This window comes from Gymnoscopelus braueri (genome assembly GCF_963280865.1).
Source record: "Gymnoscopelus braueri genome assembly, chromosome: 8".
NCBI lineage: Eukaryota > Metazoa > Chordata > Actinopteri > Myctophiformes > Myctophidae > Gymnoscopelus > Gymnoscopelus braueri.
The window spans coordinates 29844850-29861827 of record NC_137609.1 but is presented as its reverse complement, the minus strand read 5'-3'; the positions used below and the strand labels follow the sequence as shown (position 1 = coordinate 29861827).

The following is a 16978-nucleotide window of genomic DNA, read 5'->3' as shown; positions in this document are numbered from 1 at the left end:
ACACGTGGGGCTTGTCCAAACGAAACAGGTGTAAGGCCGAAGTCATGAGACCCGTCGCCTGCACGCATAGCCTGTATGTGACTTGTCGCCTCACGCGAGAAGACCCTAGGCCGAAACGCCGTCTATCCCGCCCAGGACAGACGCGCCGTGAGCCTGGTCTAGCCCAGCGAGATCCCCTATGAAGGTGGTCTGCTGAGACGGACCAAGACGCTCGACGGACGGTGACGGTGAAAAACCCCTCGACGTCAAGTGGGGAAACGGCCACGTCTGTGTGCCGCGCCACCTCCTGACTGTGGTGGATAGAAAGGAACGTGGAAATAAGCATTGAAAACAATGCTGGTCCACCCATCTCCTTACCGCACCGTCCGCAGAGAGGGTCATACACCAGTACAACCACAGTGTGTTGTTGTTGATCAGGGGAGCTGACCAGTACAACCACAGTGTGTCACTGCTGTACTGAAAAAAACCCCTACACACACAGTGTACCACTGAAGTACCGGGATAGTAAAACAGTTCCGGACTGCAAACTCTCCAACAAGCTGCCTCAGCAAGCGAGTCAGGAGGGGCTCTGATGTCACCCAGTGCGGACAACGCACACGTTTCCAACTGGACCGGTGATGTCGCCACGTGATCCAGCGGACCCGCACATGTGGGGCCGTTAGAGACCGTGGAAGGGTAGCGGTGGAAGGTGGCCACCGTGGTGTTGCTTTAGCGGGGCTGGCTATGCGCTGCACCAAAAAACAACACTGCAATGTGTTGCTGTTAGTGAGGCCAGTTAGCCGCCAATCGAAGCAACAGTAGCCTGACTGGAGGTTCTGCAAACCTAGCAGCTAACAAGCTAGTCAAGGCTAAATCACCATGAGCCAAGAAACGTTGAGATCCGTTTCCAAGGGAACCGGTTTCTTGTGTGTGCGTCGCTATGGGGACCAAAGACGCTACTACTGGTGCTAGCAGCGCTAACCCTGTGTGCGTTGCCATGGGGACCAGCGACGCTGCCACTGCCGCCAGCGGTGCTAACCCTGAGGTGACCGCCCGAGGCAGTAGAGGTACTAACGGTCCGTTAGGACCCGGCGGGGTCACGTGACCGGTCACGGGGACCTTGCCTGACGTCAGCATCCGGTTTGTCCGCCAGCGCAGCCTGTCTGTTTCCATGGAAACCAACGGCGCTGTCACTCTGACAAACGGGGCCGTCCGAAGTAAGCCTACCTTGGCCGTCGCCCTCTCGTCTGAGCCCAAAGGCTCCGGACGGAGCGTCGACAAAGTCGTCCTCCCCTTAGGGAGTGCTTTGTCGCTCGTTAGTGGCGAACGAGGCCTGTAGTCCGTGAGGCGGTACGGCAAAGGGGGCATCTGTCCCTCCAAAATGGCGGAGACAGAGGTCCGCTCTTTGACCCAAGTATTTATTGAGACCCTTCAGATTCAGAATGGGTCGTACCCCCCCCCCCTTCTTTTCCACCAGAAAATACTACGAATAGAAAACCAGTTGGTTCCGATTCATAGATAGTTCTCTGACTATGTTACTCTGAATTCTAAGGAAACCGGGGTTACAACGTAACCTCGCGTTTCTTGACAAATTCTTCGTAACATACTCACTATGGAGAGAGAGTGAACCCCCTCTCTCAGAGACATGGTTGCCTTACCCTCTGCATGAGAGGAACAACACCGTGTCCGACATAGGAGATTATATGCATAAGAGCACGTGGAAAACACACCAGTACAACCACAATGTGTTGTTGCGGATCAGGGGAGTTGATCAGTACAATCACAGTGTGTCACTGCTGTACTGAAAAACCCTGTACACACACAGTGTAACGCTGATGTACTGGGATAGTAAACAGAAGTATCGGAAGTAATTCTTTAATAGCGCCCAAGCTCAAGAGGAAGGAGACTTCCTCCCTCAGAGTATTGGCTGCTGGACCCCATGCACGGGAAAACAATACTTTTTCTGTCACGGGGGGATTTGTGGAGAAATGCAGCCTGAAACCCTTTAGTATTGTGAGCAATACCTAAGCATTCGGCTTGCAAACCGTCCATTGATTCACACACCGAGCGAGTGGATGTGACGTCATCGGCCGCTCGGAGAGTGGGAGCGTTGCCATGGGGACCGTTGCCATGGGGACCAGTGACGCTGCCACTGCCGCCGGCGGTGCTAACCCTCGGGCCAACGGAGGACTCGGAGGAGTCACGAGACTGGCCACGGGGGAAAACCCCGGCGTCAGAATTAAGCCCAAAGATATATACAGTGAAAACTATATATATATATCAATGATTAATCCTACCTTGGCCGTCGCCAGAGTGTAGAAGAGAGAGTAACGTCACGCTTCGATCTCGCCGCAAAGCGGGCCTCTATGGGCTATAGTTCCAACATTGGAACTATCTCATTGACGTAGACAGAGCAGAACGTGAGGCGGTACGGCCAAGGGGTCATGTCTGACCGAAGTACTTCCAGTTCACAGTGGTGCGTGGGCACTTCCTGTGGGACGGAAGCCTGTGAGGCGACAAAACCTTCCTCCCCGTAGGGGATGCTTTGCCGCTCGTTAAAGGCGAACGTGGCCTGCAAATCACGAGGCGGTACGGCCAAGGGGTCATGTCTGACCGAAGTACTTCCGTTCACAGTGGTGCGTGGGCACTTCCTGTGGGACGGAAGCCTGTGAGGCGACAAAACCTTCCTCCCCGTAGGGGATGCTTTGTCGCTCGTTAAAGGCGAACGTGGCCTGCAAAACATGAGGCGGTACGGCCAAGGGGTCATGTCTGACCGAAGTACTTCCGGTTCACAGTGGTGCGTGAGCACTTCCTGTGGGACGGAAGGCAAAAACCGGCGTGACCCCATTCCACTGGCGCATTTGCGCCCTCTGGCGGACAGGGGTGATGTGGGTTTTTATATTACCTTCATATGATCCAAGAACATGCACAGATGTTATCCAACAATGTCTAGAACATCGGAACTCGGGTGTTCTAGACAGTGTGGGCTTATGTAATTGAGAACGTTGATACATTACATGCACGGATATCATCCCATCAATGTCTGGGATACCGGAGTTCGGGCATCACAGACATTGTGGACTTACACACAGAGAGCATTGGAGCAGAGAAGCCCGCCTGCAGGGGACTCCATTGCTCCGCTGCTCTTTCAGATGTTATCCAACAATGTCTAGAACACCGGGACTCGGGTGTTCTAGACAGTGTGGGCTTATGTAATTGAGAACGTTGATACATTTACATTACATGCACAGATATTAGCCCATCAATGTCTGGGATACCGGAGTTCGGGCATCACAGACATTATGGGCTTATATACAGAGAGCATTGGAGCAGAGAAGCCCGCGGTAGGGGACTCCACTGCTCCGCTGCACTCAAGCCACGTGAAAGAACGAGATCGTTTGTAACATGTATCACATTTATTTCTTTGGCAGAAAAAAATTTGTACTTTTAAACACACATTCGTTTTCATTAAACATGGCCTTCTGGCAGTCGAGGAGCCGTCCATCTTGTCCATCGAGTAAGGTCTTCAGAAGCCCCCGAGGTTTGCTCGATACACAGAGTGAGAAGGCTAACAAGCTGGTGTTATCCTAGCGAGGCAAGCTAGGCTAGGACAACGCTGTTAATAACCTGTTGCATGGGTGTTAAGCCAACAAAACACTGCCTGACTAAGGCGACGTTAACCTAGCGAAGCAGCTAACGTAGCTAGTCTGGGCTAACTCACTCACGAGCTTCTGCCTCGTTCTCCCCTCGCCTATGCCGCCGTCGCCGGAGCCCCTTCGTTGTCTCCTGGCGACGCACCGCTGGCCCGGTACGCTTGCTGTGGCAGCGGAGTAGACGGCTGGGAAGAGGGGGAGGAAGTGCCGCTAGGTAGTTGCACCTGGGTGGTTCTCCCAGACACGGTGCTAGCGGCTGCTGCAGTGCTGCGTAGCACGGCTTGTGTAGCAGCCTGGAGGTGCTGCGAGCGGGGGCTAACGCCGCTCGCAGCCGGGACTGCCGGAGGGCCCATTGTGGACTGTGAGCGCACGTGGTGGGCCCCACCACCCACGTTCCCTGGGCCGTGTTGCTGGATCCGCGACGACCGGGGACGAGACATCCGGGGACGCTTAGCCAGGGCGCTGCCCTGGCTAAGCGGCTATCGAGGTGCAGCGTGGAGAACAGCGCAGTCCTCGCAGCGTCCCGGTGCACCTTGGAAATGCCTCGGCCCCGTAGAGACCGAGGCACGAGATGCAGAAACCATGAGGGTCATCCCCGGAGATCATCAAGCGGCAGAGCAGCAACACGCAGGGACGTGGAACCCCCATCTCGAGCTTATATACAGAGAGCATTGGAGCAGAGAAGCCCGCGGTAGGGGACTCCACTGCTCCGCTGCTCGAGCTGTTAGCTTTCAGCCGCAAGGCTAAGAGCGCGGAAAACTCAAAGGAGGAAAACTTGCTTTAGCAGTAAAAGAAAGAAAGAGAAGATAGCCGCGGGAGCGGAAATAATAAAACTTTTTTTTTTTTTAATAGGAGGAAAACCCGTTGGTTAGTACAAGTACCACCGAGTGGGCTAAAGCTGGTTTCTGTCCTGATCAAAGTTACGTTTGTTATTATTAAGGTATGTCTTGAGCTGTTGCATCTGCCATGCAGAGAAGCGAAAGAGGATGAGCCACGTCACGCAAGAGGTTTTATACCTCTTCCGGTCTACCGGACACGTGACATACCCTTCTCAGCCAATGAATGGCCCGGGAGTTTATGGTATGTAGCTCTGCATCAACGCCAGGGGGCGCTGATATCCCATAGTGAGTATGTTACGGAGAATTAGACAAGAAACCACTGTTTTCAGCGAGCCCCAGCCCCAAAATGGCGGATCGCGGTTGGAACGTTGTGGTCCGTCTGAATACACAGATCCCTCCTCTTACCCCTTCCCTCCGCCTTTTTTGTTTTTTTTGGAATACAATGTCGCCTCCACAGCGTTTCAAAATTCATCGGATGAAGGTAATTACGCTGGCAAGGGGATAACAAACGATGTTTAATACCTTGGCGGGTGATGTGTTAATGAGGGCAGAGGCAACCATGAGGACCAACGGAAAAAATGATATTTTTGACTAATGCCATCCATGCATCTATCCACCCATCCATCCATCCCCTCAAAGCATTAGGCTAGTAGAGGGGTTCTCAAACGTTTCCATGCTCAGGAGCCCCAAATAGCCATAGCCTCTGGCGGCAGCCCCCCTATTGCGAAAGATGTGCAGTGGTTGGAGGCTGTCTCCCTATTCTTCCATTCGGAAATTTAGACCATAGTGTATGTTGCATGTTGAAGCAGATGCTTCAAATAACTGTATGTCCATTCTCTCCCCGTCGTTAGAAGGAGCAAATAGACAAAAGCTGACATTGAAGTGTCAAAATGCATAGCAAGTTGACCTGCTACGGATGTACTGTCACTGTCATTCAATAAATCAACATGATATAATAAATCAACATGAATGAAAATAAACCAAATAAGTTAATATGCGTACGATTTCTTTTGGGACAAGGTCTTAGAATTTGACACCCAACCAGCCAAGTATATTATACAGTAGGTCCCTCAGACTCGAGGGGAAATTAAGCTAGCACAGGGCATTCATGAATTGGATTGGACAAGCTATTACAACAACCCTATGTCTGGCCCTGGATGACTGCCTTAAAACAGACAAGCCGCCCCATTCCATTGCGAGTCCATCGACTCACGATTTAATGAATGGACTGGACAGGCCAGAATTGAATCCTTCCTTCCCGAAATAAACTCTGACGTCCCTGTTTTTTCTTCTACTTTTTTTCCCCATTTTCATCCTTCAGCTAATGTCTTTTTATTGTGTTAACACACCAAAAAAAGGGACAGTGATGATCTATGATGATGCAATGAATTTGGGACCATGCGCACAAGATAACGACGACTCTTTTCAGGTCTGCAACAGCAGACTCCGACACAGACACCCCAGAGAGAGAGAGAGGGGCGCAAAGGAGCTTGAAATGCATAAGGGCGCCTTCCAAGGACATTAGCTGTCAAGAGAAAACACACATACACTTCCACGGGGGACAAGTACTATAACCACTTATGCCCTATGACTTAAACCCTTTTGCTCTTTGGGGAGCATAGGTCATTTATGAGTTTCCTCCAGCTAGTTCGGTTTTGGGCGATCTTCTCTGCTTCCTTCCAAGATGTTCCTTTTTCCCTGAGTTCCGCCTCGACAGACCTTTTCCAGCTGTTTCTGGGTCTTCCTGGTTTTCTTTTCCCCTGAGGGTTCCAGGTTAAGGCCTGCCTGGTTGTGCCCTATACTTTGTCATAATTATGACAAATACAGAAAATAGCAGAGCAACGTGTTGCATCATGACATCGTTGTGTCGTCAGTTAAGATGTTTATTGTCACCGTATTCGGAATACAACACCATTTCATTAAGTGCACCCACTTCAAATAGCAGCATCGTTATACAAATACAAATACAGCAGCATTATGCAATAAACTGTTAGGTCCGTCATAAGTCATGTCACAAGTCATAAAAGTGAATGCCTGGGATTAAAGGGACTACACCATGAATTTAAAAAATAATAATAATATTTAATATCATATTGTTTATGTCCCTCAAACGTTTTTCAAAAGGTTTGAGCCTAAATCAAGCCTCAGATATACTCATTCCAACTAACTTCTCTCTGGCTTATAAAGCACTTTCACCTGCAATACCACATTGTCCTGTTTGGCACGGGGCGCTATTGAGCCAGTTTGTATGCATGTTATCTCCTGGTTCTGTGTGGAAAAAGTTAAGTTTTGGGTTGGAACTGAAAAACGGGAGGAATTGTTCCCTGACGTGACGTAGGCACAGGGACCAAATCAGTTTGGCCTGTTTTTAGACCAATTTACAGAAATCCCCAGATTTGCTGTGAAAGCCTGAGTGTTCAAACTGGGGTATTTTTGAGGATAGAAGAGAGGTAGGGGAGACCAAAAACACACAAAAAAGAAGAAAAAGTTAAAATTCATGGTGTAGTCCCTTTAAGAGGGTAACTAAAATTCTCCCTCTCTCTCTCTTGTCATGTCTATTCCTCTCCCTCCATCTCCCCTCTCTTTGCGTTAGGTAATGTGTTTGCACAGTGATGTGTCCCTATCCTCTCTGGTCCTATTCTCCTGGTCTCAGATCAGACCCCCTCCCTGCACAGTGATGTGTCCCATCCTCTCTGGTCGTATTCTCCTAGGTCTCAGATCAGACCCCTCCCTGCACAGTGATGTGTCCCTATCCTCTCTGCTCCTATATTCTCCTGGTCTCAGATCAGATCCCTCCCCGGGCCAGAAGGACACATCTTGGTGACGGGGACATCAGTCAGTTCCTGCCCGCTGGTCTGTGATGACGCACCCCCACCTCCACACTTCACATAACTGTCATGCCGTACTTAAGACAAAGTGGAGGGGGGTGGGGGGAGAGAGAGAAGAGACAGAGACACACACAGACAGACAGACAGACAGACAGACAGACAGAGAGACAGAGAGATTAAGAGGGGAAGGAGTGAGGAAAGGAGATGGGAGATAAGGCGTGGATGAAAGAAAGAAAGAAAGGATGAGAACATGGACAAGAGAGAGAGAGAGAGAGAGAGAGAGAGAGAGAGAGAGAGAGAGAGAGAGAGAGAGAGAGAGAGAGATCTTGGTTGAGGCGTTGACAGTCAGGGGGTGAAATGCTGACCAGGGTTCAGGTCTGTGAGGCAGGTGTGTAAAAAAAAACGGAGAGACGAGTCGCTGACTGGTTCTCTGTGTGAGCAATATGGAATCAGAGAGGGCTTGAAGGGAGTTACCTACAGTATGTGACCCGGGTCCACCTCATTGAGATCCAGTATGAAGTGAGTCAGTGAAGGAGGACAGACCATCACCACTCCATCATAAACGCATGGTGTGATGAGATAATACCCTGGAGTGTCCAGGGTCCTTCTGTTTGTCTCACAGAGGCCTAGAACCTAACTTGAACCATTTGTTTTTTTTGCCGAAGAGACTTAAGACGGGAAAAAAGAGCGAACTAAGTACAGAGCCGAGCCCGGTCAACAAATTATAAATGTGTATAAAGGATTTAAGTGGTTAAACATATATATCTAGTTTTGGGCATTTTATGCTTTATTGTCTCCGCCAGGCCGAAAGGCATGGCGAGAGAGTATGTTTTGCACCCTGTCCGTCCTTCCGTCCGTCCGTCCGTCCGTGATCAGCTAATCTCCGGCACCGTTGGCTTGATTGCAGCCAAACTGTGTACACACACTCCCTGGATGCCAATTCAGAAATTCTGCCCCAATTTTTTCACATGGGCCCGCTTTTTGCAAAACAATTTTTTTTATAGTACTCATACAGATTTTATCCAAACGTCACGCAAATCGGTACACAGTATTTCTATAGTCATTAAACCAAACAGGTCTTTCAGATTTTTCATATTACATCCTGATTGGCTATGAATGGCTTCCAAAGTTTGCACGAGTGCTCCGTTTTGCACAAAATGCCTCAAATCAAGAACCCGGGTCCATGATTTGAGGCATTTTGTACGGTCTGGCCGAGCCCGAGTGAATTAATTTCAACAAGTCAAACATTTTTTATCTATTTTACCAGCCAAAACTTTTTTGTTTGGGTTTCCCTAAAAAAAGAAAATAAATACTTGGCATGGTAGCTAGCATTCGGAACCATTTAAATAAATTAAGACAACCTGTCTGTCTACTGACTATGCATATTTAGTTCAACAAAATTGTCTTACATTGATTGCCAAGAACGAGTTAACTCGTTTTTAAAATCCATCACTTGATTGCCAAGATCGAGTTAACTCGTTTTTAAGGGGGGGAAAAAAATATATATATATATATATATATTTTTTTTTAATTTGACCCAAAGACCAAGGAGATATGATTGTTCGAAGATCTAGACTCCTATCCACTTCCTTGTTAACTTAAAACTTAAACATTTTGTATCTCAGCTCCTGAGTACTTTTTTTTTTTCAATGTAAAAACCCTGGCATGAAACTGCAAAAAATCTGAAATAATTCTGGCAGTCAACCCATTAAGACCTGGAACGCATCTGTGTCACTTTTTAATTTGAGCTAAAAAGCATTATTTTATACTTTGGCTATTCAAAAATAGCAGATATACAAGCTCATAGCGTGGCACCGAGTGAAGCGCTACGAGCTTGTAGATCTGCTATTTTTGAAAAATCGTGAAAATGTGTGCAAATCTTTGAATATATATTGTTTAAAGCGAACATTTTTAACTCTATTCTTTGCTTCATGGGGGTCCCTGGAACAAAACATTTTGAGATGGGGTCAGCGGCCAAATACATATAATTTTGGGGGTCCTTGAGATGAAAAAGTTTGAGCACCACTGATATAGAAACACAGACATTTGTAGAATCAGCTTCAGGTCTTAATGGGTTAAATTTTATGGACTATTTACATATTTTGGGTACATTTAACAAAAGGTTTTTCATTTTCCTATAGACCAATCATAAATTATGCCATTGACCGCTAGTGGTCCGTGGACCACTAATTGAGAAACAGTGCTATATGAGAACCATACATACTGGAATGTAATGTCAGCTCTAAAGGTTGTGACATTCAAGTCTGTGTGTGTGAGTGGGTGGGTGCATGTGCATGTGACAAGGGGTGTGTTGTGCGTGTGCGTGCGTGTGAAGTACAGAAAAAAGGCGTATACCTGCAGCGTGTGCCACCTACAGATTATTGATTCCTGGCCCTTATTAAATACCGTACACACACTTCACACGAGCCGTCAAATCCCCAGGCACAACCATCTATTGACTGCTGGGAAATGTCACATAGAGGGTGGATTTCTGCAGCAGGACACCGAGACCTGCAGGCCACCATGACGCCATAATTATTACATAAACATTGACATGGCAGGACTTAAGCGGATTAATTAAGCCCCTATGCACAGTGACCTACAGCACAGAGCCAAGTGTCAAATGCATAGTAAGTTGGCAATAGATGTCCCGTAATTAATCAACATTCACATTCATATAAGAATCATGTTTTCTTTAGCTTTAGCCCAGTTTTCTTACTTGCCTTAAATCACATTAAAAGGGATATTTCACTTTCAAACTTTTGTTTGGGGTAATTTTAACATCTATTCTGGCTATTGTGAGCACCCTACACAGTTTTTAAGTTGCTTGATTCAGTATTTGAATATTTGATATTCATTTTATCAGACACGCCCCCCGCCTATGCAAACCCATTGTAACTTCAAACTCCATTTTAACCATGATAGATTCATTGAAAACACAACATTTTTCATCTTCCAAAATATCACATCAGTATATCAGTCACCAGAACCAAGGACGGGTGTTTTCAGTGAATCTAACTTGCGTATACAACCTTTTAAGGCCTACACCTGTGCTGCTGCAGGCAAAGACGGAGGTTTGAACGGTGAGGGCTATCTTTGCTGCGTGTGACATTTGACGAGAAGCATCACTGACAACCAACACAAACTGCATTTAAAGCATGACACTTTGGTAGAGGTTTGGGCTTGGGATCCAGAACCTGGGTTCTTTTGAAGAACCAGATCCAATATTGAGGGACCAAAGCCGTTTTCCATCTCATTTGCATTAACAGTTCCCGCTAACAAATCCCAGATTTTCCGCTGCTCTGTAAAAGTCTGTAATTTTTCTTCATTTACACCCGTTTGCTGTGTGCATTGCAAGGGACTGTGGTGACGTCATCTGCATGAATGAGTGAACACCCACCAATCTCAGATCAGAGACAGGGTGTCCATCGAACAAGGCTGTCAACACTTCAGCGTGGCAATGTCGAGCAGACAAGAAAGTGTGGATTGCACTTCTCTAAAGCATTGGGTCTCAAAGTGGGGTCCGGGGACCTCCAGGGGTCCTTGGGGGGGTTCCAGGAGGTCCCCAGCAAAATGTGTTAATCTATCACAAAAATGTTAACCACTTTAACCTTTTATACTTGGCTATTCAAAAATAGCAGATATACAAGCTCATAGCGCGGCACCGAGTGCAAAAAAATTATTGTGCAAGCGTTTGAATATATATATTTTTAAAGCGAACATTTGAATATATATTTTTTTAAAGCGAACATTTGTAACTCAAATCTTTTGCTTCTGGGGGTCCCTGGAACAAAATATTGTTCCGCGGCCAAATACATATCATTTTGGGGGTCCTTGACATGAAAAAGTTTGAGAACCACTGCTCTAAAGAAGGAGAATGCCGTGCAAAGTGCATGAAACGCCATCCTAACGTGGTCGCGCGCCTACTTCTGATAAAACATCTCAGGCATAGAGGGAGGGAGAGCTCAGCAGACAGACAGATGGATAGATAGATGCACTAACAGACAGACAGACAGACAGACAGACAGACAGACAGACAGACAGACAGACAGAGACAGACAAGACTGGAAAAAAGGAGGTTCCCACCTGGTAGATGTCTGATAGGCTGCTGCTCCCCGAGTCGCTGGCGATGCTGCATCCTGACTGGCTGGGAGCCATGTGCGTCACCTGCTGGTGGGCGTGGTCTGTCAGGTGCATCTTATTGAGGTCGGCAGGAAGCTGTGCAGACAGACAGGAAGTGGGGATGAGAAGGAGAACGTGAGTTCAAGTTCAACAGAGATACATAACCGCACATGTACACACACACACACACATGCCTTTTTCCCTGACAGTCTGAAGCAATTTGGCAGCCTCTGCTCTGACAGCTTATGCTGGTAGGCCATTAACATGAAGGGAAGCTCCTCCAGACGACTGTAAATTATATGGCCGAGCTGCTCGGCGGATAATATTAGTAGTGAAGGTGGTGGAAGAAGGGAGGCTGCTATAGCACAGCTATAAGACGGTAAATCTGGCCACAAGATGCCCTTCTAGACAGCTCCTCATTATGTAGACATCCTCCCTGTCCGTTAGATATCGGCGCCGTCGGGTGGAAACCTTGCACAGTATGTCCAAAAAACGTTATTTTACAGGAAATGGAAAAAAAGGGGGGGAAAGGACCTGTGTTCCAATATAGTTATTATTTAGTCACAAGCTCTTGTTAATACTTTTCATTGGTGCAATATTTATATAACCCACAGACAGACTTAACCTGACTCAACCTGGCGTCCCTATTTGGGGCATGTCATTACAGGCAGACATGTTCAAAAATAACTAATATAGCCGATTACTAGCTCACAATGCATCACATCACACGTTATGAGCTTGTAGATTGGCTATTTTCGCATTTTTTGTGAGGTACTGTCTAACAACAAAGTATAAAATAGGACATTAATTTATGAAAAAAGCATAAAGAGATGAATTATGGAGATACAAGTTTTCTGCCCAACAGCAACGATATACACACTAGCTGTATGGATACAGGTTTGTGCAAGCACACACAAACACAAATGTATGCACAAGATCAGGGAACTGAGGACACGTGCTTGTGCACGCACGTTACACACGTGCACTGTATGTTCGCAAATACATAATACACACACACACATACATACATACATACATCCCCACAGACCGCCCCTAGGAGAAGAAGAAAAACTATTTGAGCACAGCAGCCGTCAGTAAAGATGAAATCCAATTTCGCTCTGTCTCATTTCTCTCTCTGTCTCTCACCCAACTTCAAACTTGAGCAGACGGCTTACAGATTAGCCGTCGGGATAAGACTCAAAAGAAAAAGGTCAGATGAGCAGTGACTTATCACAAAGTAAATCTCAAGTGCTTTCTTCTCGCTAACATGCTATCTCTCTCTAAAGGGCCACAGAGCAACTCAAACAGAGCACAGAGCATTGATTGTCCATTTCAACACTCTTTTTTTGCAGGGTTACTGACCAACTCTATCGTATTCCTAATGGCATCCACAGCTTTCACATCAATTTACGATTTTAGCAAACACTCTTATCCAGAGTGACTTACAAAGTGCGTCATGCCATTTACAGAGTAAATGGCACGAACCCTAGTCAACAAACACCAGGGTAAATAGTCACATGAGTAGAGTGCAAAGAAAACACTGTAGTGCTTCAAATAAACTAGGATACTGGGTAAACAATGAACCTACTGTAGCATCTGTCCAAAACAACACGCCATCTAAATAACACTCTGTACATTTGTGAATCAAGCAAAACAACTAACTAACAAAGAACGTGAACAAGTAATTGCATACATCTGCATAGCATGACTAACATCAAAAGGGTGACACGAAGGGATTACAAGGAGGGAGGAGCGCTAGGGGGTGCGGTGGAGGGTGAAGAGGTGAGCTTTCAGACCCACACACACCAGCTAATGAACGACAAACTACTACGCACGGTGGTGTTGTAACACAAAACCAACATCCTACTGTGTACTGCCCCAGAGCGCCTTACCAGTTTGGAGCGAGAGAGAGTGAGGGTGAGAGAGGACGTTCTCCTGCGACACCGGACAAACCTACAGCCCGCCTCCTCCATTGCCTGATCATCATCTGCCACCCCTCCCAATAGCACACACACACACACACACACACACACACACACATCACCAAATGCTACACTGGGGTTGTATAGAGCCATGGTGCCACCATGCAATATTAAAGATGTTAAGTCTGGGGAGGGGCACTGCCTGCCCCCCCCCCCACCCCACTACCCCCTCCTCTTCCCTGTTGTAACTGTACATGCCCACCAACCACTTAAGTGTGTGGAATTAAGGGAAGGGCAGGGAATATATTGTTTAATGGGGTTAGGGGGTTGGGCAGTTAAGGGCCTACTACATACTAACCACTTAAACCCTATATACTTCATTGACCGGTGGCCCCCTCATTTTCCCCCTCTGCACTTAACATCTTCACAGAAAACTGCCGATCTACAAGCTCACAGCGCATCACCGTTTGCAAAATGTTCAAATGTTTTCACCTATAATGACATGCCCAAAATAGGAACATCAGGTTGAATGTCATTGAAGCTACAGCAGCTGTGAATATCAACAACTGTTAGGTGATAAATCGTGATAGTTTCAGAGCCAGAGTGTGGACAGGGTCCATTTACAGTTAAAATTAACTGATATTTTACTGTTTGCTTTTCTGCAGAGCTGTACAAACATCACCTAAACTTAGCCACCGCTAACGAGTTGACCAATTAACAGCCAGGAAAATGACCCTCATTCATTTAGCACAAGTGGCAGCTAAAGTAAACATCTGAGTAATAAGCTAGGCCAAATACACACACACGCACGCACACACGGTCCGCTCAGAATGGGCCTGTCAGAGTGTAAGGATGAATAATGTACAATCTATTTTTCATCTCTGTACATTCACACACACACCCTGCCCCACCACCTCTCTTCTGTCTCTGTACCACACACACACACACACACACACACACACACACACACACACACACACACACACACACACACACACACACACACACACACACACACACACACACACACACACACCATCTCCAACATTAGATTTGAATCTTGACACGTTTGCTTGCATTAAAGTGAAATCCATTTTCCATTAGGTAGAGCAGTGCAATGTCTGGCTCCCTTAGTGTTGAGCCCAGGGCAAAGCAGGCTTCACACCCGCCCCCTCTCTCTCTCCCTCTCCCTCTCTCTCTCCCTCTCTCGCTCTCTCTCACGAAAACACTCTAAACTATGAACTGAGGAGTATCAGTCAATAGACAACACCTAGGATGTCAAGTGTAGCCAATTCTATTGGATAAAAGGGGAGAGGTATCAGAGGAAGACAAGAAAAACTGAGACAAGAGTTTGTGTATGAGAGAGAGACAGTATTAGGAGATGGGAAGAACGTCAGAGGAGAATGAAGAGCTACACAGAGAGAGAGAGAGAAAAGAGAGAGAAAGAGAGACAAGAGAAAGCGAGAGATAGAGATAGAAATAAATAGATAAATCAATAAGAGAGCGCGAGAGATTGAAAGAGAGATAGAGAGAGGCCTCAGTCTCAGGTAAATAGTCATTGATTTCTGTATGATGGAGCAGTTTTCAGGTGGCAGCGATGAATGAATCTCTTTCTCCCAGCATGCACTGCACACATCCACCGAACTACAGATAAAGAGACGGCAATGAATGGATCAGTCCACACACACACACACACACACACACACACACACACACACACACACACACACACACACACACACACACACACACACACACACACACACACACACACACACACACACACACACACACACACACACACACACACACACACACACACACACACACACCTCGCATCCTAACATAGTTCAATAAACACAGAGGTTATTATTGAGACACAGCTGATCATATGGAGCAAAAAGGCTGAACAGCAGGCATGGGGGGGTGTGATAATGCGTAGATAATATGGTGATCGAGGGGTAGAGAGTGGCGGGGGGGCGCGACTAAAGAGGGAGGGAGAGAGGAGTAGGAGACACTGAGTGGGGAGAAAAAGTGAGGGAAAAGGTAAAGAAGAAGAAAAAAGCAAGAATGCAAGAAAGACAGACACAGACAGACAGACAGACAGACAGACAGACACAGACAGAGGGTTGGATGTGTCTAATTGCAGCAGTCTCATGGCTCTTATTCACACTTCAAGACTTAATCGAGCTCTAATCCCCTCCCCCCGTTTTCCCAACATCTCCCCATGGGGGGCATAGAGGGGAGGAGTGGGGTCTCCCATTCTGCTCATGCATTAATGATGAGAAACTTAGCAGATTAAATATGAATGCTGTATGAATCCATCAATTCAACTACTGTAGGAGACCAAGCCAGGCAACGATCAAGTTCACTCTAAAAACTGCGTGTATATACACACACTGTGTATATACTGTGTATATAGTCATGCAGTCCATTTTTGTGAACGTGTTTTCTTACTTTAGCATTAGACTTTTCTTTTTTCTAACAGACTTAATTCATGGCAGGCAGGCAAAGTAGGAAAAACAATTTAGCGAGTAATAATTTCCCCCCTCTAACCTTCTCATATAAAACCCCATTTAACCTAATGCAGCCAATTCCAGTGTGATATAGTAGCTATGGGACCGAGCGTTCGGTAGCCCTCCCCTCGTTTCCACCGGTGATATAACGCGCTATTAAACCCAGACTGACCGTTTGGCTGTGCGGGGGCGAAAGGGTACCGGGTCTCCCCAAAGCATTTTAGCACGGCCATAACATTTGCTCCATTGTACATCGACGGGGACAGAGATGGTCTCGCAGAGTCCAGAGCCATGGAGGACTATTTAACCAATTATCTCACCGGGAAAGCACCTGTGTCATTTTAGATTTTAGCTATATATATAGCAACATACGTTTTTCAGAAAACTCTTAGGTTATAGAACAGTGGTTTAGAACAGTGGTTCTCAACCTGTGTGTCGAGACCCCCAGAGGGATCCCCACATGATATTGGGGGGGGTCCCAAGATGACAGTGAAATGACAATTTAAGGACTTTTAAGACCTTTTTAAACATAATAAAAAAAAGAAAAGGAAGGTGTCGAGGTGTCCATGAGCAAGACACTTAACCCCTCACTGCTCCCCCCTGAACGCTTAATATGACCACCTGAGCTAAAAAGGCATTTCCCCGCGGGATTAATATAGTATTTTAATAAAATAACCAATTTTGAAAGTTCATCAATCATGTATTTTTCTTTGCATTTTTTCTTTTCTTTTTATATTTTTAAATTGCATTGGTTCCTGCAAAAATTGCAAAACATCCTGCAGATTTACAAGCTAACAGCTGTGAGCTTAGATCTGTTATCTTCACTATTTTTAGGTGACACTGTCGTACAACAAAGTTGATGACGTATAAAATAGGCCTTAAGTATCAATTTAGTTGATTATAAAATCATCTATTCACATTTGTTGGAGGGAGCCTAGTAGCCAAGTAACTGTCTGTCATAGACATCCTTCACACGTTCAGGCTGCAGTGAGCGTACGTGCGTGCGTGCAAGGACAATGCAGCAAGAAGTGCTCATGATGATGCAACATTAAATGACGTCAGGTGGAAGACACACAAGACCAGAGCATCACTTAACAACGCTCCCTGCTCCTCACACAC

The 16978-nt window shown here is 46.5% G+C and overlaps 1 protein-coding gene across 3 annotated transcripts in view; it reads right to left on the bottom strand.

The window, feature by feature from the left end:
* Positions 1-16978, bottom strand: part of rapgef6 (Rap guanine nucleotide exchange factor (GEF) 6) — a 233921-nt gene that overhangs the window by 78553 nt on the left and 138390 nt on the right. For all 3 annotated transcript variants that reach the window (XM_080435375.1, XM_080435376.1, XM_080435377.1), the window contains one exon: positions 11386-11517. In XM_080435375.1, the coding sequence (XP_080291501.1) occupies positions 11386-11517 (132 nt within the window). The remainder of the gene's footprint in view (positions 1-11385; positions 11518-16978) is intronic.